The sequence below is a fragment of the Meriones unguiculatus genome, chromosome 19 (genome assembly GCF_030254825.1).
Source record: "Meriones unguiculatus strain TT.TT164.6M chromosome 19, Bangor_MerUng_6.1, whole genome shotgun sequence".
Lineage (NCBI taxonomy): Eukaryota > Metazoa > Chordata > Mammalia > Rodentia > Muridae > Meriones > Meriones unguiculatus.
The window spans coordinates 38,733,770-38,757,704 of record NC_083366.1 but is presented as its reverse complement, the minus strand read 5'-3'; the positions used below and the strand labels follow the sequence as shown (position 1 = coordinate 38,757,704).

The window sequence follows — 23,935 nt, the reverse complement described above, 5'->3', positions numbered from 1 at the left end:
GATACCTTAAGAAAATATCCTTATGGTATCTTGCAGATGCAATATTAAAACCATGAAAGCACTCTTCCTATCTCCTGCAGCAGTAATTTAGCCTTCCCCTTTTCCTGCCTTCTCCCTATATAAGTTGGGTAAAAATTTCTAATAAACGAGGCCTTGATCAGACAAACAGACTTGGCTTCATTACTTGCGTCTCTGTGTCCCCCCATTCTTTCCACCCCCCTCTTTAGGAATCTGCTGAACTCCCGCCAATCGGGACACTGCATAACCGGAAACAGTTGCTGGGATAGTGCCATCTGAGGAGACAACTAAAGTTGACATGTAGATTCCTTAAGGTATCTTAGGGATGCTTAAAGCACATGGATTTGACATTAGACCAGTCTATCTGGTTGTGGCTAATAATCCTTCCTCAAGACAGCTAGGATCAAAGGGAATGCTAAAACAACTACTAATTAGAGAGTCAAATAGCCCCGGCTTTCATTATGATTGAAAATATTAAAATGTGTTTGTACAGCAAGGGAAATAAAAGTGAAAAGAGTCTACTGAATGGGAGAAAATCTTCATTAGCTACAACACTGACAGGATTAATACCTAAAGTGTACAAAAAAACTCAAAGTAAATTAAAAACCCGATCAATAAATAGGCCTCTGAAAATCGACAGGCAGTTCTTAAAAATGATGTGCAAATGTCCAATAAACAAATGAAAACTCAACCTCACTAAATATCAGAAATGTCAAATTAAAACTAGATTGAGATTCCATTTTATTCTAGTCAGGATGACATTTTAAAAATGCTAATGAGAATGCTAAATAAAACAGACTACTTAATTACTGCTGGTGGCAATAAAAACTAGTCCAGCCACTGTGGAAATCAGTATGGAGGCTCAAAAGGTATACACAGATGTACCATATGACCCAAATTTATCACTGCTGAATATTACCCAAATGACTCCGAGTAAATATAACACAGAGATAATTACATAGCAATGTTTATCACATCACTATTTACAATAACTAAATTCTGAAGACAACCTGGGCATCTATTCAACAGAGAAATGGGTTAAAATGTAAAAACAGAATTTTTTTTCATTGCAAAGAACAAAGTTATATCTTTTACAGAAAATGAGTACAATTGTGTACTCATTGAGTACAAAAGTGATAATTATACTAAGCAAATTAGTTCAGTTTCAAAAAGACAAATATTACATACTTTTATTTATAGTTCCTAGATTTTATACAGATACATAAAATCATATATGTGCTTATGGCACAAAAGGAGAAACAAAACTGTCTAAAGCAGGGGTTCTTAACATGTGGGTCATGACCCCTTTGGGAATCAAAAGATCCTCAGATATTTACATTACAGTTCATGACAGCAACAAAGTAACAGCTACGAAGTAACAATGAAAGAAAATAATGTTATAATTAAGGGTCACCACAACACAACACATTGTTAAAGGAATACAGCATTAGGAAGGTTGAGAATCACTGCTCTACAGGTACAGTACTAAACAGAGATGCAGAATGGGGAGAAAGGGAGTTAAGGAGGGATATGCTCAAAGTACATTATATAGTTACCTGAGAAAGGTTCTTACACAATCCAGTGTCCTGTACAATAATCACCAATGGAAAATGCTAATTGGGGATGCAAAATTGTACTCATCATCCCCCTCCTTTTTCTCAGCTGCCATTTCTCTGAAAAACCAGACAGATCCTAGGGAGTGACAGCTAGGTACTGCAGACTAAACAAGGTAGTTGTGCCAATCAAAGCTGCAGTGCCAGATGTGGTATGTTTCCTAAAAGACAGACTAGTAGGATCTCTGGCATGTAATATGCAGTTATTGAATTTGTAGGTGTATTCTTTCTTTTTTGGAAAGGAGAATATGAAATTCATATTTGCAAAAGATGAACATTTTTTCTGGCATTTTCCAGAGATACTCTGATGGTTTGAATAAGAATGGCCCCGTAGGCTAATAGATTTAAATGCTTGATCATAAGGGAGTGGCACTTCTTGAGAGGTATTAGGAGGTGGGGCCTTGTTGAAGTGGGTGTGGCCTTGTTGGAGAAACTGTGTCACTGGGGGTGGGCTTTGAGGTTTCAAAAGCCCGGCAGTACCAGTGTCTCTCTCTTCCTGCTGCCATTGGATCCCGATGCAGTACTCTCAGCTACTTCTCCAACATCATATCTGCATGCAGTCTGCAATGATCACCACAATGATGACAATGAACTAACCCTCTGAACTGTAAGCCATATCAGTTAAATGTTCTCTTTTCTAAATGTTGCCATGATCATGCTTTCTCTTCACAGCAACAGGACAGTGTCTAAGACAATTCCTTTCCTAAGAATCATATTATGGTCAAAAGGACTCGGAGTGGCAGTACAATTTATTTATTTATTTATTTATTTATTTATTCTTGGTTTTTTGAGACAGAGTTTCTCTGTCTGTGGCTGTCCTGGACTTGCACTGTAGAACAGGCTGGTCTTACACACACTGTGATCCGCCTTCCCTTGCCTCCCTGAGTGCTGGGATTAAAGGCGTATGCCACCATGCCCAGCAATTGTGTTTGTTATCTCCACTGATGATAAATCATTCAGAAAACATGAACAAAATGTGATATACTGAAGGCCTTGGTAAAATACATTTGCTATAGGACAGAAATATTTCCAGTGAAGACATAGGTGCCACCCACGTAAGTCAAGACCTGAGTTATGCCATCTGGGACATACCAGACCAAATTTTCCAGGGAGAAGATATCACTGTATCATATACTTTAATCTCTAAGGAAAAAGTACCAGACCTGGTTTAGCGATTCAGGTTCTAGATGCAACAATATGGCCACTCAAAATCTCTATTCTGTAAATAGCCTGGATATATCATTATCTACTTTTCCCATCTGGCTGTGATTTTTATATTTGTGTGCATTATATTCAGTGCAATGATCTTTTCTTGATGCTGTGTGTTGCAAATGTGTTCTCTTAGTCTTTCAACTGTCTTTTCTACTAGCTTCTGGCCTTTCTATATCTACATGTCTAGTTTTAATTTTTAATGAGGTAAGGCTTTTTTTTCTTCAGTTTGTATTTTGTTCAGTGTCTTAGTAATTTTCCTATTGCCATGGCAGACACCAAATAAAGGAAACCTATAGAAGGAAGGATTTCTTTGGGGCTTACAGTTCTACAGGGACAATAGTCCATCACCGCCATGGGGAGCATGACAGCAGGTGCCAGAGCAGCAGGTGATTGCTCACACCTCCATCCACAAACAGAAAGCAGAAAGAGTTAACTCAAAAGGGCAGAAGTCTTTTGAACCTCAAACCCCAGCAAGGCCGTGCCTTCTAATCCTTCTAATCCCAGACAGCCATAGTCAAATGCAGGTACTTATGGAGATCTTCTCATTCAAACCACCACCTTTAGTTCAGTAGAAATCCTGCCTGGAGTTCATAAAGAAAAAATCCCATATTTTCTTTTTAAAGTATGAAAGTGCTTTTTGACATTAGAATGGACTTGACCTTTGTATGACATGTTAAGTAAAAACCCAATTATATTTTATGTCTTCACTTAGCTACCTGAATTCCATTGTGCTATTTGTCAAGTAGTTCCTTCTTTCTCCTGCGATTCACAATGCTCTTATTATCACGTTGAACATCTACACATACATGTTTCGTTTCCCATACTCAATTCTGTTTCACAGATCTACTTATCTTTAGTCGTGCCAGTTGACACTGCTGAAACTGCTCCGAATTTTAAACTAACCTTTACGCCAGGCAGGGTAAGTTTTGCACTACTTTCGTTTGCTTAAAATTTTTCTTGCATATTCAGGATTCTCATTATCCCATAAGAATTCAAAATAGGAGTGGGGCTGTTTCATTTTGTGAGGATGAATCTCACGCTGTAATCCAGGACTCACAATGCAGACCATGCCGGCCTGGAACTTGAAGCTTGTTACTTGAATTGATTCTCTTCCTCAGCTTCCCATATACTGAGATTATAGGCATGAACCAACGAATCTGGCTCTCAACTATCTCTCCTTAATAAATAAAGCCTTATGTTTCTGTTGAAATCTCTTTTATATTTTCTTGCTACTTGCCATCTTTTTAAGATGATGTTTTCTTATTTGTGTTTGTCATGAAAATGTAATTATCAGTATCAAGTTTTTAAATTTAGAGCTTTGCTAAATTTGTTAATTGTGATAAGTTAGTTGAAGATTAAGGTATCTTGGATTTTCTAAGTGATTCAGAATGGTCCTTATAACTGATTAAGGTATCTTGGATTTTCTAAGTGATTCAGAATGGTCCTTATAATTATAAATATTATAATTAATATTTTAATTAGAAAATGCAACTAGAAAAAACACATTCCCCTCACTTTTATTTCCCCCTTTAATCCAGTTTCTAAACATTTGGATACGTTTCTTATGCATTTTCCTAGGACTTCTTTGTGATGACACAAGCAAATACAATTTTCCTTCTACTTTTTTCTATTTACAGAGATGTCAGGCTATACAAGGATTCATTATTTTGCTATGTTCCCTTTGTTGTCGTGTTTTGAAAGTCTCGGTGCTAGAGCTATCTTTCCTGAATAAATGTACCTACCACCCTGATCTAAGAAGCTTCTCTTACAACAAATGGAGACCATTACAGAAAACCCAGCTGGACCCAATGTCAACAGATCATGGGGATCCCAGTCCCAACAGATATATTTCTATGGCTCAGAGAACATGAAGGAAGAGAAAGGGAGGAGGAGGAGAGAAGGAGAAGGATTGTAAGAGCCAGAATTCACAACTGTGAAAGAGTCTCCTAGAAATGGCAGTACACACAAGACCGGAACAATGTCAGTATCAATAGACACGTAACGTTGGAAAGTGGTAAAACTTCACAGGGCGCCACTCCTAACCAAAGAACCACAGGCAAGTATTGACTGCAGAGAAATGGAGAATTGGTCTCTCCCTGGGATGAACCCTCTTATTAGTTGTCCAATGTCCGCCTTGAAACACAACAACAACAAACACCAAAACGGCTTAGCCGGTTAAGGATATAAATTTGTTGGTGCACACACATATATACATGCATATGAATGTAAAATTAGTGGAGAAAAAGAATCAACTTGAGAATGCGAGGGTATGGAAGGGCTTCTTGAAAAGGACTGGCGGGAGGAAAGGGAAAAGGAAGAGTGATGTAATTCTACTTCAGTTATTTTTTATTTATTTATTTTTTTTTTAGAAAAGTCTTTTTAAGAAGCAACCGTGAAGAGGAGGGTGGAAAGGGGAAAACGAACCATAGAGTGTCGCTGGTGCCTAGAGAGGCCGGAAGTGCCCTGTGTCCCGCCCCCCGGGGGTCGGACTTTCGGACACTTTTGTGACTGCAGGGTGCTGCGCGGTGCTGCGTTCGCGGGTGGGTTCGGGTCTCCTCTTGCTCCTGTCCTCCAGCCTGGCCGGCTGCTTGTGGGGGGTGGGGGTGGGACCAAACACCTTCCCCCGCGGCCTAGCGGCGCCGGGAAAATAAACTCGGTGGCCACTTGGGCCAAGCGCCGGACAGGGCCTCTGGCGCCTCGTCTCGGCCCGGTTCCGGGTGTCTGGTCGGTCTCTGGGCGTTTGGCGATGGGATTCTTGGGTCATGTACTTAAGCTTTGAAAATGGGAGACGTCACAGTTTTGCTTTTCCTGAAGACAAGGTCAGTTCCAAGGTCTTTATTCTGGGGTACTGGAAGAAAGCCAGAACTTTGGAGTCGGGTTTCCTGGCCTCTGCTACTTTGTGACTTTCTTCCAGTCCCTTAACCTTTCTGTGTTTTGCTATTTTAGGGGATAATGGTATCGCCTAACTTACAGGATTGTTATGCGGAGTAAATGGCTTCGTTTGTTCAAGGTGCTTAAAATAGTACCAGGCAGGGCACAATCTGCACAGTGTAAAGATTGCTGTTATTATTACTGTTACTATTTCTAACTAGGACAGCACTTATTCTTCAGTGACGAACCTTGGTACTGGCTGTTTTCATTTGAATTTTAGTGCTATTTACCAGTTCTCTTTGTAATGGATGATTTGTGTATTTTGGGAGGGAAAAATAAAACATTCTGAAGAAGAGCCTATCTGAAAGCAAAAGATTAAAAGTGGTTCGTGTAGTGTCTTGTGATGTTCAGACTCACGGAGTTTTAAAATCTTGGAGATGCCTTTTCTTCTAGAGGGAGGAGGAGCTTGAGAAACAGGAGGAGCAGCGAGAGGTATCTAACAGTGAAGAAGGATAAGAACCCTGGTGTAAACAGACATTGCTGTTTGGCTCGGTGCTGCGAACCTGCCCGCTTTCTGACCCTCACCAAGAGTCCTCACCGGCTTGAGGATCACATGGATGGATGATAGATTTGATTGATAGATAGGTAAATCGGTAGTAGATTAAATAGAGACAGATCTGAAACTGAGTTCACACTAATACCTTTTGTTCTTTTTGCAGGTTTTTAAAGCTAATACTGACCATATAGATTGTCATTGACTTGATACTTCTTGCGATCCTTGAAAGTTCTTTCATCTGCCTCCTTTTCCTTAAAGAGTTTGGGCCTTTAACATTCTCAGGATCTACAGGGATCCCTGTAGCATTCTTTTCTCTATTTGTAACTTAACAAAAAAACAAAACAAAAACAAAAACTTTGTCTTTGGTTTACTTATTTGGCAAACACTTGTGTTGGTAAAGTCTTCTGCTCCTGTACTTTTGTACTCTGCCCAGTTGGTGAGACTCCAGCTAGGAGAAGTGATGAAACATGAGTGGTTGGATTGATTATTAAGAATGTATCAATGCTCATTTTTCTCTCTACAGCCTCTCACAACAATCCCACTCGCTTTCGGCCTCCGATATGCTTTAGCTAGAGAAAAACTTAAACTTGACTGCAATAGTAGGCCAATCATTCAGCCGATCTTTTAGTCATTTTCATTCATCTGCCTTTCCCCTTTCCTCCTCTCTCCATCTGTCCTTCTCTATCTCTCTTTCCTTTTTATCCCTCCTCTCCTTCCTTTCTTCCTTTCATTCTTTTTCAGCAAACTAGAGGCCAAGATATCATATCCATTCATCTGCAGGCATGACAGTGCTAAAATAGGAACTTTAATTTAATCACACTATAACAATAAACAGAATTGACAGCAGTTCCCTAGTATTGCATTCATGTTTCCTGAGTGACCCACAAGTGTCTTTTTACAATTTGGTGATGTTGTTTAAACCACATAGTTTATATTGAATTGCTGTCTCTTTTAATCTATGATAGTCCACTTTCCCTTTGCTTCCTCTTTTGATATACCATTTATTTGTGGGAGAACTTAGGGTTTCAATATTCTCACATAAATTGCTTAATTCTACTGTTACTTTAAAAAAAAAAAAACTCCTCTTTAGCTTCTTAGGTCTTGCACTTGGCTACACTTTGGATCACACAGTAAGTTTTCGGATACTGAGGTCTGTGGCCCACCCCCTAAGGCCAGTTCAGTTGACCTTGGCTGCGCAACTGTCAGGAGGCTTTAAAAGCTTCCCAGTGATTCTCTTGTGTAGCATAACTTTAATACTTTTAATTTGCTCTCGTGTTTTTACCTGTACATGAGTTCATGGGTCTAGAGGCTTGATTAAATTTAGGTTTACTTATTTAATAAAAATATTGTACCCTATATCCCTTGTGACAGCTAATTAGGAAATATTTTCTGATTCTTTATAACAGTTGATGTAATGTAAACCCAGGTATGATGGTTTACACCAGTAATCTCAGCTCTTGAGAGGCTGAAGCAAGAGGATTACCCTGAGTTAAATGACACCTTGGGCTACATGATGAATTCAAGGGAACCCTGGACTGGAGTGAGACTCAGTCTGGTTTAAAAAAAGAGAGAGAAAAAACACAATTGGTGGATCATTTCCATCTATCACCTGTTACCCCTTGAACTGTAGAAAATTGGAGTGAGAAATAGAAATTCAAGGGGCACAGATTGGGAATACATCCCCTTAGTAACTCTAGACTTACACACTCTGATCTCATTCACTGAGTAAAGAGAAACGCGCTGCCATCTCATTGTACTCATAGAAAGTTGCAGTCAGTTCTTGCTTAAAATCTAGTTCTTTCTGATTCAAAGGAATCAGATCTTCCAACCCTTCTAGGAAGCCCAGGTCTCACAGCCTAAGCCGTGAAAAAAACAAAGCAAAACAAACAAAACAAAAACGGAGGCGCTGACTGGTTAATGTGTGACATTTCCAAGGTGATGCATCTGAGAGTAGTGGGAGAAGACATTCATAAATGTCTTGTTCTAGTGCGCATGTTCTAACAACGATGGGATACTCAGCCTTTTCTGGCATGGGCCTTCACAACTTCAGCTCCCTTGCAAGGCACATTGGGCAGCCACTGAACACCCACGTAACTCTTACAGCTTTGAGGTTACACAGCGAAGGAAAAGGAAGGGTTTTTCCCTTTACTCACTCTGCATGGGTCAGAGAGCTCTAGCACATCTGCCCATCCTTCTGGTGTCTGTTGTCTAACCATGGGAAATAAACGTGCCTGCCTGTGTGCTATGGAGGCAGCTTTTGTCCTCACCTTCTTAGCCTTTCTCTGGTGTCTGTTTTCTGTAAGCTTATAACACTGAGCCGTATCAGCTGCTTTTCCAGTTTCAAAGTTTAACATTTGTGCCAGCGTGTGTGTGTTGTATGTTATGTTCCAGTGTTTGTGCACTTGGGTCTTCTAGCACATGCGCACACGTGTGCACATGGAGAGATTAGTATTGAAGGTCTTCCTCTGTTGCTCTCCACCTTTATTTATGTTTTTGAGGCAGGGTCTCTCCCTGAAACCAGAGCTCACCAGTTGGGCAAGAGTTGGCCGTCAAACTCCAGGGATCCTCTGGTCTCTACATTCCCAGTGCTGGAATTCCAGGTGCATGCCAGCATCTGGCGTTCTACATGGGTGCTGGGGATCTGAACACAGGTCCTCAAGCCTGTGCAGCAGGTACTTTACTGACTCAGCCATAGTCCCAGACCCTGTGCTTCTGCTCTTCCAGCTGTAGTTTATAGTTTGCAAAGCGACAGTAACTCTGGAGTTTTTTGATGCTGCTATTGTCATCTAGTGGGTAGAGACCAGGAGTGCTGCTAAACATTCTAAGAATTAAAGCCATAGAAGTAACCTCACTTAAAATGCCTGGGTTTGAGAAAAATGGCTTTAGAAAAATAATGATTTACCAAATACATTTGTGTTCATTCAGTCTTTCTCTTACACAGTAACATTTATTTTGTTTCTAATATATATTAGTACCTGGGAAGTAGAAAAATAAGATGAAGACAGTTGTTTTTAAGAAACTCACAATCCAGTGGTCTAATTATTTATTTAGAGACAAAGTTTTACAATATAACCTAAATGAGTAGACTTGCCTTGAACATGCAGTTGTCCTGTCTCTGAGGAGTGCTGGGATACAAGTATACCCCATCATGCTGGCTGACAAGTTTTATTTAATAATTCCAAAGTTCATTTCCAGCAGGGGTCACATATAGAAAGTGGTGCTAGCTTGAATGAAAACACTCATGCCCTGGTTAGGAGTTTTAGGGTGCTGTCTAGTGGGCACTTGTGAGGATGGGATAGGAAGGAGTGTGTATGCATGCACTTACTAGGTTGGAGACAGTAGTGCTGATAACTAGGAGAATAGAGACAGCAGATCTGAGAGACATTCCATGGTAGAACAGATTGGATCCATGTTGAAACTCAATGAGAAGAGGCAGGTACATGATTCTGAGGACGCCTGTGGGCAGAGCTGCTGCATGGAGAGAATTCTGCAGTGGGGAAACAGGAAGAAGCAAGAAAATTAGCTTTGTTTGAAGCTAATTGACTTAGATTTGTTTGTAAAATTTCCAGTTAGAACCATCTGGGAGGCAACTCAAGATAGGGATCAAGAGTTCTTATCTAAGAAATAGAAGCTAAAATCTTGCAAGGGATTCAAGAATGAAGTGTGTGTATGTTGAGTGGGTATCAACAGAATGCCAGAGCCTACTCTTAAAAGGAGGAAGGGCAGTAAACTGTTTTGATGTTACTGTATTGCTTTATTAGTTGACATTCATATATTATTCAGCACATGCTAACCGCTCTAGAAACTGCTAACAACATAACTCTCTGCTGTCACTAAGCCATTTGCATATGAGGTCCAGAGATCAGTGGTTTACTAAGATTATCCATTTGGCTTGAGCCAAACCAGAGTGGAGACGAGGAACCTTAACTTTGAACTCTACAATGACTGAAGGAGGGTCTGGAAGAGAAAATGAGGTGACAACAGGAAAGAAAGGTTCCATAACCCAGGGAAAAGAGATTTATTTTCTTGAAGCAGACAGCAACTTCCGCCTGGTTGCCTCAGAATCCATGGCACATAGGAACTGAAAGGAGCTTTTCTGCCTACTAAGGCCTGTGGTCTGGATCTGTGTTGAAACCTTGGCAGAAAGACTAGAGCTGTGAGTCAGGAGGGCTTTCTTTCCAGAATTTTGGTCTTAAAGGGGTACAGACTGAGAAGGCATCATTGGATCCTTTCGGGCAAGGACTTGGAGATGTGTGTTGCCGATTAGTATTTCTGAAGAAAACAAAACGTCCTACAAACACAGAGACCTTGCTTGACAGACTCCTTTGAACTGGTTAGTCTTCAATTTTTGGCCGTTTGTTTGGCTGTAGCTCACATCAGAGAAAATTTAAGTCTCATTAAAATAAGCATCTAGGGATTAAAAAATCGGTTGTATTTCTTCTGATAGAGGTCCTACGTTTTTCTTTTTCCTTTCCCTAAATGTATGTAGAGAAGAACTAATACTCATTTTCTATTGATGCCTAACAAGTTACCAGACACGGACACACAAATAAAACCTGTTATTCTTATTTGTAAGTCAGAAGGCCAGGCAGGCTCAGCTGAGTTCTCTGTTAGAGACTAACAAAAGCCAGGGTCAAAGTCTTAATGGAGCTGGGCTTAGACCTATAGGTTCTGCCTGAAAGCCACTTAAAAGCTCATTGGTCTTCCTAGTAGAAGTAAGCTCCTTGTGATCAGTCTGGTCATTCTGAAGTGTATCATTTTCAAAGTTGTGATGATTATTAAGACAGCAAGTCTTTGGGATTATCTAATAATTGGGCTAGCCATAGATGGGCGTTCTAATGGGATTACTCTGAAGTTACTAAGAAGGAAGGGTTCTAGAGTTCAGACAGTGTCCTAGGTCTTCAATGAAACTTGGCTGCCTCGGTCTCAATTTCTCTCTCCAGAGGTATGAAGTATTCAGGCTCATTTCCAGAATTTCCTTTGGAGAACTTATTGTGGGGTTTGGATTTCCTAATTACTTCAGCAAAATACCTAACAAAAAGTAACTTAAAGATGGTTTATTTTCAGATATTGTCTCCCATAGTAGGGAAGTCAGAAGCAGAGGGTTGAGGTAGGCAGTCATTGTGTTTGTAATCAGGAAGCAGAGAGAGAGATGAATTTGGTGCTCTACTTTGTGCTTTTTGTTAGATCTAGGACCTTAGCCTGTGGAATGGTGCTACCTGTATTCACAGTGAGTGTTCTTACCTCAGTTAGAGCTCCCTAAAAATGCCCCCAGAGTCTTCTGAACAAACCCCTTTCAAGTTAACAAAATTAACTTGGGATAATTGAATCCATCACTTCAAAATCATAACATATTAACCCTGGCTCCTAGACTCATATTCCTCTCATAATATAACATGTGTTTACTCTGTCTCCAAATCTCTTTAACAGTCCCAACACTATTCAGAATGTATATGCAGAGTCTTTTGTGCAACTCAGCCAATTTCTTAACTTTGAACCCCTATAAAATAATACAAGTAATATACTTCTAATGTACACTGGCACAAGTAAACATTCCTATTCCAAAAAAGAAGGATGGAAGCATAGCAAGGAAAGATGAGACAAAAACAAGACTGAAGCTCAGGAAGAGCAACACCAAATCCTGCACTTCTGGGGCTCATGGTGGAATCGCCTGGGCTTAACTTTAGGCAGTTCTACCGCTCCAGCTCAGTTGTCTGTCTTAATGTGACCACTTTCTTGAGCCAGCTCTACTCTGTGCCTCAGCTTCCCTCAGCAGATGTCCCATGATTCTGGCATATCCTACACTTTGGAGTCTCCATTGCAATTTAGGCTTTATGTTCCCAGCTTCATGTGGTGGCCTTCTCATAGGGAATCTGACACATTGCCTAGCCTCAGCGTCTTTCTGTGTTCTCTTTACTTTTATGTTTTTCATGCTTGCAAAACCAGTATTCTATGGATGATGCTTTCAAGTACTTCTTGCTTGATATGTAGCTTGATTCCTTTATATACTGTTTTAGTGGTCACTGTGTGCCTTTGACGCTGACCCTGGGGAAATACTTTCATAGCAGCCATTTTGAATCACTGAACTCTTGTGGTGCTTTCCTTTTAAATGAAATGTCACAAGTTAAGATTTTCAATGAATGGCTTGGTCTTGCCCTCATAGAGCCTTTCTATTTTCCAGATGTACAACACAAGATTTATCTTTCATGATGCTAGTTCGGCAATTACAGAAGCTTTGTCTGCATACATCTCATTGTTACATTATATTAGTACAAACTCCTTTTCTAAACAAACCACATTTTTGTACTCTCTCCCTATTGATTTGAATAAGAGCAGTGAGCACTAGTCATGCCACAACCTGAATGCTATCCTGTTTGGAATTTCTGCCAAATAAATTACTTCGTGTTTCGTTTGTTTTGTTTTTAATTCACTCTCAAGTTGTCATGGTATGAACAGAATGCAGCCAGATTCTTTGCCAGGATGTAAATATAAATAGATTCTATTCCAGTTCCTGAAAAGGTCCATATTCTCTGAAACTGTATCAGCTAGGCCTCTTATTTCTGGCATTCTGGGATTCCCAACTCCCGCCAGAATGGCCTGTTAAGCTTTTCTTGTATCCATAGGGCTTTAGCCTCCACCTCCAAATTATATTCTCTGCACAATCAGTCCATAAGAAACACACAGCTTTATCAGAGCAGTGGCCTCTTCTCTCTGGACTAGTGTTAGTTACTTGTTGCTGGGACAAAATGCCAACAAAAGCAACAGTTGACAGTTTGAGGTACAGTCCAACATGGAGCTAGCTACCCACAGACTGTCCAGTGAGGAAGCAGAGGTGAACACTGGTGCTCCACTTGCTAACTCCTTTTTGCGTGGGACCCAAGCCCATGGAATGATGGGCAGTTATGTGAATCTTCTAACTGAAGTCTAACCTCTCCAGAACAACCTCACAGACATGCGTACTTGATTGTAAATCCCCAAGATGATACAGAATGAGAAGTTACAGAGGCATTTGAACATGGCGATCTCCTCAGCTGCTCCTTGGCAGTTTCCTCGGGGTTCTAGGAGGAGGGGAACATTTGTAACTACGGTGCCTTATTAGTCATCTCCACCTCTCAGTAGTCTTTTTCAGAAACACAACTCACAGCTACAGTGAAACAAGAGAACTGCTTGTCTCGGGATGGCTAGAGAATCAAGGGAAAGTACAACCCTGGACTCGCACTCTGCAGAGGACCAGATGGAGCTACTGGTCATAAAGGTGGAACAGGAAGAGGCCTCCCCCTTGGCAGAGGAGGCCAGTTGGCTGGGCAGTCCTGGGCCTGACCGCTCACGCCAGCGCTTCCGTGCCTTCCGATACCCCGAGGCAGCCGGACCCCGGCAGGCGCTGAGCCGGCTCCGCGAGCTCTGCAGACAGTGGCTGCGGCCTGACATGCACAGCAAGGAGCAGATCCTGGAGCTGCTGGTGCTGGAGCAGTTCCTGACCATCCTGCCAGGGGAGCTGCAGGCCTGGGTGCGGGAGCAGCACCCCGACAGCGGGGAGGAGGTGGTGGCGCTGCTGGAGTACTTGGAGAGGCAGCTGGATGAGACTCCTCCACAGGTAGAATGAACAGGTTTAGGGTCTGAGATCTATGCCTTGTGCATAACAAGATCAGTGTGTGAGGTGGGGGCCGTTGCCTAGAGTTCTCAAAGTAACCTGGACCCGCTCAGAATAGTTCAGTGTGTAAAGGAAAATACAAGTGTTGCGGAAGAACTCAGTCCCAGTGAAGCTAGACTGTGCTGAGCAGGTGGTGAACGTTTATGTATGTGCTTCCTTAACTCATGTGTTAAGACACAAATACATGTTTGAGCACAATGGCAGTTGAGGCAATAGGCACAAACGACTTTGAAAGTTCTGGCTTATCACATGTGACATCTGGCTTTACTGTGCTGCTTATGCTTCCTACCCTTTATAGTTCCCACCGACAGTGGACGGGAACTCTACAGTTTTCTTAGAATCTGGAAGGTTTTTGTTTTGTTTTCTTCCCTATCCAAATTTATGGATCTTCTGTTTGACCCTCTGGTTGAAAACAGGCCAGGTTTTACCTGCATCTTCTAGCCTGTTTTAAGAGACAGTTTCCTCTTTGTATTCCCTAGTGTTTTTTGTGTCAGAGGACTCATGGTCTTCTAACCAGTGACCAAGGCCTTCAAGGTTCTGGACTTGGAGTTATTGCCTGAGTTCTGTAATAGTGAAGTCACCATAATTCTCTGTACTTTATTCTGTATAAAAGATGTGGAAATTAAAAGAGAAAGGAACTTGGAAACTGCATCTGATAGCACATGCCACACCCTATTGGGTGTTTTCATGTATCTTACTGCTTTCACCCACTCGGTAGACTAAACTAGAAATACTACCCTTAGTTTTCTAATAAATTCTCATGTGATAGATTTATATCATTTTCCTAAAGCAATTTACATGTGTATAATGAAAATCATGGAATGAGCTGTGGAAACATCAACCCCCCATCTTAGCTTTGTCACTAAGTACACTGATTTTGGATAAGCTATACTCTCACAAAGTACAAAATCAGTGTACTTAGTGACAAAGCTAAGATGGGGGGTTGATGTTTCCACAGCTCATTCCAATAGAGTTCCCGTCCACTGTCGGTGGAATGTGGATACAGTGCCAAACTAAAAGAAAGTAATTTGGAGCTGGGTGTGGTGGCACATGCCTGTAATCCCAACAGTCAGGGAAGCAGAGGCAGGAGGATCTCTCTGAGTTCAAGGCCAGCCTGGTCTACGAAGTACGTCCAGGACAGCCAAGGCTACACAGAGAAACTCTGTCTCAAAAAAAAGCAAAAAAGAAAGGAAAAAAGAAAGAAGGAAAGAGTAAGAAAGAAAATGCTTTGGAAATGTCTAACAAATAGATGAAAAATAAAAATAAATGAATGACTTCTAGGTTCCAGATGATGATGATGGGCAGGAACTCCTTTGTTCCAAGGCAGTACTGTTGACATCAGCTCAGGGCTCAGAAAGTAGCCAGATGGAGCCCATGGAGCCTCTGCTGAAGCAGGAGTCTTTGGGATCCCTGCCCTCAGAAGTCAGAGGTTAGTATTACGGGGCTGGGTTGTTTGTTTGCTTGTTTGTTTCCTTTTGTGGTGGTGCATGTGATGAAATCCAGGACTTCACACATGCTAATCAAGTGCTTTCCTAATGATCCATACTCAGTTCCTCCAAGAGATTTTGTGTGTCTTTAGAGAACATCTATGAATCTGATAGCAATCGGGTATTTGGAAAGGAAAACCCTTTATAAACTTATATTTGCATAAATGTATTAGTCAAGTTTTTAAACCTGGTTCCATAAGGCTGCGTGCTAGTATGAGTCTCACCCAGAGTTTCTTTTTGTCATAGTCACCCAGGGGCCCCACTGTGGAGAAGATGGAGTGACAGCTCCCAGGCTCACTTCAGAGTTGCAGGTGAGCTGGGCTGTTCTGCCTCCTCAGCATCCTTTACTCTTAGTGTGCTTCTTCCCACTCCATCTCTATCCCTATCCTCCGTTCTCCGCCCCCTTCTTAGCTGGGCTGTGAATTTCCTCTCCATCTCCAGCAGGGTTGACTGTTGACTCTCACATAGCATGCTTTTGAGGCTTCGCCATTTGGGGGTGGAATGGGAGAGAGGCTGCGAGCATGCAACCAGATATTCCCTATTCCATCTTTTTGGTGGACTTTTATTTTTCAGGGGTTGCTGAAAATGGAAGATGTAGCCCCCGTCCTTTCCCCCAGATGGACGGAGCAGGATTCATCTCAGATGAACCTCTACAAGGATGGACTACAGGAGAACCCTGGCAGCCTGGTTTCCCTGGGTAAGACTGATGGGCGCTAATTTTCTCTCGGGCTTCTTTCTGTCGTTTAAATAAAGAACCTGCTTCTCCTGTTAGGCTATTAGAAGCTGTTGAGTCCATTATGTTGGAAATTATATATACACTTTAAAAGCCTATTATTGACTAGCTCCTTAATGCTTGTAATCGTGTTCTTTGTCTTCTGTCTTAGTTAGGGTGTCTATCTGTGACAAAACACCATATCCAAAGCAGCTTAGAGAAGAAAGGGTTTATTTCAGTTTGCAGTTCCACATCACAGTCTGCCACCAAAGGGAATCAGGACAGGAACTCAGAGCAGAACCTGGAGGGAGAAACAAAACTGCAGAGGGTGTGGTTTGCTGGCTTGCTTCTCGTGGCTTATTAAGCCTGCTCTTTGTTGTTGTTTTGTTTGTTTTTTATATACTCCAGGAACACCTACTCAGGCCTGCATTGCCATAATGAGCTAGGCCTTCACACATTAATAATTAATCAAGGAAGCACCCCCACAGACTTGCCTAGAGGAAAGTCGTAGAGAGGAATCTTCTCAAGTAAGATTCTGTCTTCCCAGATAATGCCTAGTTTGTGTCACTGACAGAAACCAAGTAGCACACCGCTGAGTGTTCTAGTGACGGGGAATGGGGTAAGCTAGATCAAATCCCTGTTAGTGTTCTGGCTTAGAGGGGGTGCTTGGGAAATAGTGAGTACATCTCAGAGCACAGCACAGTTGTTGAGCATGCATGAGTACATGGCTTCAGTGAACTGCAAAAAAAAAATTTCTTCCCTTTCCTTTCGTGTTCCCATCCATGACAAGTGACAAGAAATGGTTTGTGGAGTCACAGTGTGAGAGTTAGAAGCAACGTTAGACACCAGGTATAGGCCCTGACCCTAGAGACAAGGACACAGAGGGTTATCAGACTTTTCAGATGTCACACAACTCATTGATGGCATGGTAGGGCCTCCAATTTTTGTCTCCGAGAACTGATGCTCTGTTGTGGGCCTGCCACTGTCAGGGCACAGTTCACCATAACTGCCTTTGTCTCTGTCTTAGTTAGGGTTTCTATTGATGAAGTGAAACACCATGAACAAAAGCAAGTTGGGGAGAAAAGGGTTTATTCAGCTTATACTTCCACATTGCTTTTCATCACCAAAGGAAGTCAGGACAGGAACTCAAGTAAGGCAGCAACCTGGAGACAGGCCATGGAGGGTGCTGCTTTCCTGGCTTGTTTTCCCTAGCTTGCTCAACCTGCGTTCTTATAGAACCTAGGGTCATCAACCCAGGGATGGACTCACACGCAATGGCTTGGGCCCTCCCGCCATTGATGACTAATTGAGAAAATGCATTTCAGCTGGATCTCATGGAGACATTTTCTCAACGGAGGCCTCTTCCTCTCTAATGACTTTAGCTTGTGTCAGGTTGTCACAAAACCAACCAGTACAACTGACCCCGTGTCAACTTGACACACAAACACATCACTATTAAGCTACAATCCTTCCTTTCTTATTCATCCACAAGCTATCACATTAAAATCATGAATAGCTTTAAAAGCCCTACAGTCTTTATAAATTCAGACCCATTAAATTAAGTCCGAAGTCTTTCAGCTGTGGGCTCCTGTAAAAACCAAAATTAAATTTAATACCTTCTTCAGGAGGAAAAAAAAAACAAACACAGTCACAATCTGAACCAGGCAAAACCAAACTCCACCAGTATAAATAATTCAGCGTTCAAGTATCTGGACTCCTCCAAAGTGTTTGTGCTCACTTCTCCACCTGCTCCCTCTGCATCACACACAGCTTATCTTCTAGGCTTCAGCTGGCCCCGTTCCACTGCTGCTGCTGTGGTGGTTATCCCATGGTACTGCCATCACCAAAATGCTAGGGTCTTCTGTTACAACTGGGCAGCACTTTCACCAAATAGCCTCGCATAGGCTCTCTTCATGATACCACGCTTCAAATTCTTTGCATGACTCCTTCAATCCCAGGCCTTCAATTGCTATTGAGGCTGCACTTTCACAAAAGGCCTCTCCTGTCTTCTCACAGTACCAAGCCTCAGCTGTTCTCCATGACTGCTTCATGCCTTCAAAACCAGCACTGCCCTAGTGACTCTCACACATTCCCAAGTCCGGCTGCCAGCAGGAGGTACAACTTTGGCCATTTCTGGAACACAGCTTCTGAGTGTTGACTCTCTTACTTCCCCGAAGAGTTCACCTCAATCATGGTGGTCTCTCCTTAATCACCACTAATTTCCTAGCTCCAGGTACCTGGCAGCATCAATTGTCCCAGTAACACCAAAGTTTCACTTCAGGGGTGCTGGTCTCTTTGTTAATCAAGACTGACTCTTTAGTCTCAGCTGACTAGAATGACAGAATCTTAGTTCAAAATAGCAAATGGCCCATCTCAGTGAGCTCTCAACACTCAGCACAATTCCCAAAAACATGGTCAGTACTGTCATAGCAATACCCCACAATCCAGTGAAACACCATGACCAAAAAGTAAGCAGGGGAGGAAAGGGTTTATTCAGGTTACACTTCTACATTTCTGTTCATCATTAAAGGAAGTCAGGGCAGGAACCTGGAAGCAGGAGCTGATGCGGAAGCCATGGAGGAGTGCTGCTTACTGGCTTGCTTCCTGTGGCTTGCTCAGCCTGCTAGACTGCTTTCTTATAGAACTCAAGACCACAAGCCCAGGATAGCCCTACCCGCAATGGCCTGGGCCCTCCCCCATTGATCACTAATGGACAAAATGCCTTTCATCTGGATCTCATTGAGGCATTTCCTTAACTGAGGCTCCTTCCTCACTGAAGACACAAGTTGACCCAAAACCTAGTAGTGCACTCTTTGTCACAAACAGACACAAAAATACTGTAGAAATCTTCTCACTTACCCTGTTTTCTGTTGCTTCCTGTGCACAGTCCTCACATCTCTTCTAGTTTGTTTTCTGTTGCTGTAATAAATACTGTATGACCCAAATACTAAGACTCCTTGAGGGAGTAAAGGGTTTATCTTCATACCCCAGTCTTTTTGTTGAGGGAAGTCAGAACAGGAACCTGAGGGCACGGACTGAAGCAGAGACCATTCAGAAATGCTGCTTGTAGCTGAGCACAGTCACACACCTATAATCCCAGCACTCGGGAGGCAGAGGCAAACAGATAGCTTTGAGTTCAAGGCCAGCCTGGGCCAGGACAGCCAAGGCTACACAGAGAAACTGTGTCTTGAAAAACCAAAAAAAATAAATAAATAAAAAGAAAGAAAAAGAGAGAAATGCTGCTAAATGGCTGGCTTCTTTACTTTCTTCTACAATCAGGACTACCGCTGACAATGTGCTAGGCCTCCCCACATCAGGGATTAAACAAGAAAATGCCCCACAGGTTTGGCACAGACCGTTCTGCAGTGGTTCCTCAATTGAGATACCCTTATGGTTTGTGTTTAGTTGACAAAAAGTAACCAGCACAAGTTCATTGACCCTGCTCAACTTGACACATAAATACGTCATTACTAAACATAACCATGTTTCTTCTGGAGCCCCAAGATCTTGTGTTAATATTCCAGTATAAACAGTATAATTTTATAAATCTCAGTCTTTATAAAAAAAAATCTCAATATTTTAAAATTCAGTCATTTAAAAAATATCCAGTCTCTTTACCTGTAAAATTAAGAATAAGTTAAATGATTTACTCCAGAAGGAAGCACTGGGGCATAAAAACAATCCCACTTAAAAGGCCAGCAGTATAGCTTCAAATCTTGTAGCTCGGTGTCCAAGTCCCATGAGTCACTAATGATATTCTGGCCTCTGAAGGGCTTGGTCAACTGCATTTCTCTCCAGCAGGGACAGTGAAGTATTTAATCTTAGTTATATGTCTTTGCTGCCTTTATATTATTACAGCTTCCAGGTTCCTGTATCACTTCCATTTGTATCCACAGGAGTCCTTAGTTCCCATCCCTTTTCCCCCACGCCCACTCTTGGTTATGCCCATATTCCATCAGCCCCATTCCTGTCTTCATGTCTCCCTAGCTTTTCTGTTATCCTCCTTTTTGTTCTCGCCTAATTTCTGCATTTCAGTGCTTGACCTTGGTTTACGTATAGACCTTTGGAATTCTTGTCTCCATGCTATTCATCACAGTGTTCCTATGCAAAGCATAATTAACAGTTGTTGGCATTTGTGTTTCAGATCAGGATATGCAGACTAAGATTAGGGACTTGCCTCCAGCTGAGGAATACACAGAACAAAAGCCTGAGCAGACAGTGTGCTTCCTGGGTGAAGACGCTGCCCCCGTTCCTGCAGGTGCAGAAGCCAGTGAGCAGGAAGGCAAGTTACAGACAACGCAGAAGACGGCCACAGGAAATAGGCGGTTTTATTGCCGTGAATGTGGAAAGAGTTTTGCTCAGAGTTCAGGCCTAAGTAAACACAAAAGAATCCACACTGGATTGAAACCCTATGAGTGTGAGGAGTGTGGCAAAGCCTTCATTGGAAGCTCAGCTCTCATCATTCATCAGAGAGTTCACACTGGTGAGAAGCCATATGAGTGTGAAGAATGTGGCAAGGCCTTCAGCCACAGCTCAGATCTCATCAAGCACCAGAGAACCCACACTGGGGAGAAGCCCTACGAGTGTGATGACTGTGGGAAAACCTTCACTCAGAGCTGCAGCCTCCTTGAGCATCACAGAATTCACACTGGAGAAAAGCCATACCAGTGCAACATGTGTCCTAAAGCCTTTAGGCGTAGCTCACATCTCCTGAGACATCAGAGGACCCATACTGGGGATAAAGATTATTTTGTCCCAGAACCTTACTGGGAAAGTCAGAGTAGGGTAGAAAGCCATTGGGAAAATATTGAGACTCCTGTGTCTTACCAGTGCAATGATTGTGAGAGAAGTTTCAGTAGGATTACAAGCCTTATTGAACACCAAAAAGTCCACACTGGTGAGAAACCCTTTGAGTGCCAAACTTGTGGAAAAGGCTTCACCCGACCTTCGTACCTTATTCAACATCAGAGAAGACACACAGGAAAGAAAACTTCTGTCACAGTGACCCCTGCTGTACGTTCCGAAGTTGGTGTTCAACTGTCATTGAACTGAAGCTACCGTGGAGCTCTTACTGACTACAGAATTCATAGGCTAGGGCTCTATTTAATAATATACATTCTCATATATTAGGGACCTGGCTGAGACTCATTATCTTCTACATTCTAGAAGACTGGGGGGGGGGGAAACTGATTTCATGGGAGGTTTTGAGAAAGAGTTGTCTGCAAGAGTTCTCACTCATTGAAATCAAATGGGCTTCCTGACTGGCAAATTGCCTTCCCTTGGCATGCATTTCATGTCTCCTGAGGGAATGGTTATGCTTTGGGGTTGTTACTCTGACACTTATTTAGGCTAATGAGCCCTTCACACGTGGTCAGACTTGGAACTCATGTCCTGCTTTGTGCCTTGTATACAGGTGCTAATAAACATTTATTAAATATAGTGGTGAGATTTCCTACATAGCTCTGAAAATCCATTATTATCTGGAAGTTCTCACCAAGGTAATTTGTATATCTTTTAAAAAATAATGATGTTTTAGATTTAATCACTGTAGTACTGCTTTGGTTTTGGTTTTGGTTTTTGCCAAGTACCCAGACTTGGCAGGGCAGGGGTGAAGGTGAGGTTACTGTTCTAGAATCCTTTAATTCTTTACCTAATTTAGGAATTCTGTGAGAGTGCCTTAAACAGCTTCCTTAGCATTAGGTCATTGTGAATGTGCCACCCATGGAATTCCACTAATATTTTTTTTCTGTTAATTTTGTTACTCTTAAGAGAAAAAAAGAAAAAAGTTTTCCTACTTATGTAGTGTGAAAACCAGTTTCAGAATAAAGTGATCAATGTCTAAGGCTTAGCCTCTTGGTTCTCACTTTGGTGGTTATCTTGGATCTAACCAAGAGCTCCTGCCTCCTCTCTTTTATGTCATTAACCACAGCTCATCTGTACTAAGGCAGTGGGTTATGTTACCAAGAGACAAAAACAAACAACCTAGCTGGTGAAGGTCCATAAGTACCTGTGGTGCAGCCGAGTTGCTCAAGGATCCAGTCTGTGCGGGGCAAGAGTTTGCAGGAGCTTCACTACTGGATAAGCAGCAGTTGGTCTCCTGACTTGCTCTGTTCCACACTCCTTAGTTCAGGGAGAGGGATTTGATAAGCAGTGACAGCGCTATTGCTGTGTCCTTGCATGACCAGCTTCCCAAGGAAGAACTAACAACAGATGTTTGTCTCTCTCCTACTGTGCTGCTGGGAAATTAACTATATGAGCACTCTGGCTTGGCTTTCAGAGGCAGGAAGTTTTTTGAGTTTGAGGGTCGCCTGAACTACAGAGCAAGTTCCAGGAGATTCAGGGGATACAGAGAAACCCTGTCGAAAAAAAAAAAAGAACAGAAGAGGAGGAGGAGGAGGAGGAGGAGGAGGAGGAGGAGGAGGAGGAGAAGAAGAAGAAGAAGAAGAAGAAGAAGAAGAAGAAGAAGAAGAAGAAGAAGAAGAAGAAGAAGAAGAAGAAGAAATTTTAGAGTGCTGAAGAGATGGCTCAGAAGTTAAGAGTGCTTTTTCTTGCAGATAGAGCAACAATCCAGGTTGGGTTCTCAGTACCCACACAGTGTCTTGAAGGTATCCATAATCCATTCCAGGGAATCCAACACCCTCTTCTGACCCCTGAGGGTGCCAGGCACACTTGGTGCACAGATATACATTGTGAACAAAACACTCATAAGTAAATCTGAAAATCGTAGTTTCAGGAACGTGATACTTCCCATTCTGTTTTTCTCAAAGATCATTCACCTATTACAAATATAGATAATAAGCTACAAAAACCTAGCCCTGCTAAGTCCACACTTTGGTAACCCAGTGAATTCACACTAAATATTTAAAATAAAAATTGCTTGCTTTTGGATCCAGAACTCCAGCATGAGTGCAACGGTGTTTGTTAGTTATTTGTTGACTCTGAATCACCAATACCGATTAATTACATGTGGTAAGTACCTTTATGTTCACAATTAGTAACTCCCCTTGAACACTGTGAACCATGGTGGAAATTTCAGACTTGTCAATTGAAGTCAGTACTTAAAAAGTATTTATTACATATATTTCAAATGGAGTCGCTTCTACGAAAGTCTCAGGATGCCTGCCTGCTTTCTTGCAAAACTTTCATTAGGATAAAAATACTCCCATTGCTGTATCTGTCTATATTTCTCAATTGATTTCTGGCATCAGCAGTCTGCCATAGTTACAACAGCAGTGTTGAGATTCTGGAGTTTGGATATAACAAACTTTGTAGCTTGATTTCACAGTGATTTTGCTTATGTGATGTATTCTTTCTTGCCAAATGCATTTTGTTTTTAAAGCTGGGAATCAAGTTATTCTCTAACTTCCTCACAAGCTTATTCAGGCCTCTCTGTTCATAAGTTTCCAAGGTTTTCAGAGACCTACAAACACAGGTTTTAACAAATCCTCATGTAAGTGGTTTGCACTTCAATAATAAACCACAATGTTATTGTGTGAGTTCCTAAGTGTAAAAATACATAGCATGACTTCTAAACTTTTGAACATGTGTGTGCTTGTTGGGGGTGGCATATCTTTAAGGAAGTGGGTGGGGTGATTATGGAGGCTGCTTTCTTTAATCTGGAGACCAAGGGTGTGAGTTTCAGTTCAAAAGCCAAATGGCTCCAGACTCAAGAACTAGGAAAGCCAATGTCCTGCTGATACCACTTTTCTAGGGAGAGTCAGCTCTTTTGTTCTTTCAGGCTTTAACTGATTGGATGAGGGTCAGGGTGGGGAACAGTATACTTACTGAATTACAGATTCACATGTTAATCCCCTA

At 41.9% G+C, this 23,935-nt stretch overlaps 1 protein-coding gene across 6 annotated transcripts; it reads left to right on the top strand.

The window, feature by feature from the left end:
* The first annotated feature begins 5,247 nt into the window (after positions 1-5,247).
* Positions 5,248-21,962, top strand: LOC110556155 (zinc finger protein with KRAB and SCAN domains 3). Of its 6 annotated transcripts, none has more exons than XM_021649805.2 (6): positions 5,248-5,383; positions 13,390-13,864; positions 15,203-15,350; positions 15,655-15,719; positions 15,982-16,105; positions 20,265-21,962. In XM_021649805.2, exons 2-6 carry the CDS (start codon positions 13,448-13,450, stop codon positions 21,170-21,172), a joined length of 1,662 nt encoding a protein of 553 aa, XP_021505480.1. In that variant the 5' UTR covers positions 5,248-5,383; positions 13,390-13,447; the 3' UTR covers positions 21,173-21,962. The 6 variants fall into 6 exon arrangements, with proteins under 6 accessions (XP_021505480.1, XP_021505477.1, XP_060228845.1 ...); XM_021649802.1 differs by having other exon boundaries at positions 5,298-5,383; positions 13,387-13,864; XM_060372862.1 differs by having other exon boundaries at positions 5,371-6,359; positions 13,387-13,864.
* The last annotated feature ends 1,973 nt before the right edge of the window (positions 21,963-23,935 follow it).

What these genes read in the sequence shown, in the direction of transcription:
- LOC110556155 (XM_021649805.2), top strand. Translation starts at nt 13,448, where the DNA reads ATGGCTAGAGAATCAAGGGAAAGTACAACCCTGGACTCGCACTCTGCA. An exon ending in TGGATGAGACTCCTCCACAG is followed by an intron (nt 13,865 to 15,202) that starts GTAGAATGAACA and finishes AATGACTTCTAG; the next exon opens with GTTCCAGATGATGATGATGG. An exon ending in TGGCAGCCTGGTTTCCCTGG is followed by an intron (nt 16,106 to 20,264) that starts GTAAGACTGATG and finishes TTTGTGTTTCAG; the next exon opens with ATCAGGATATGCAGACTAAG.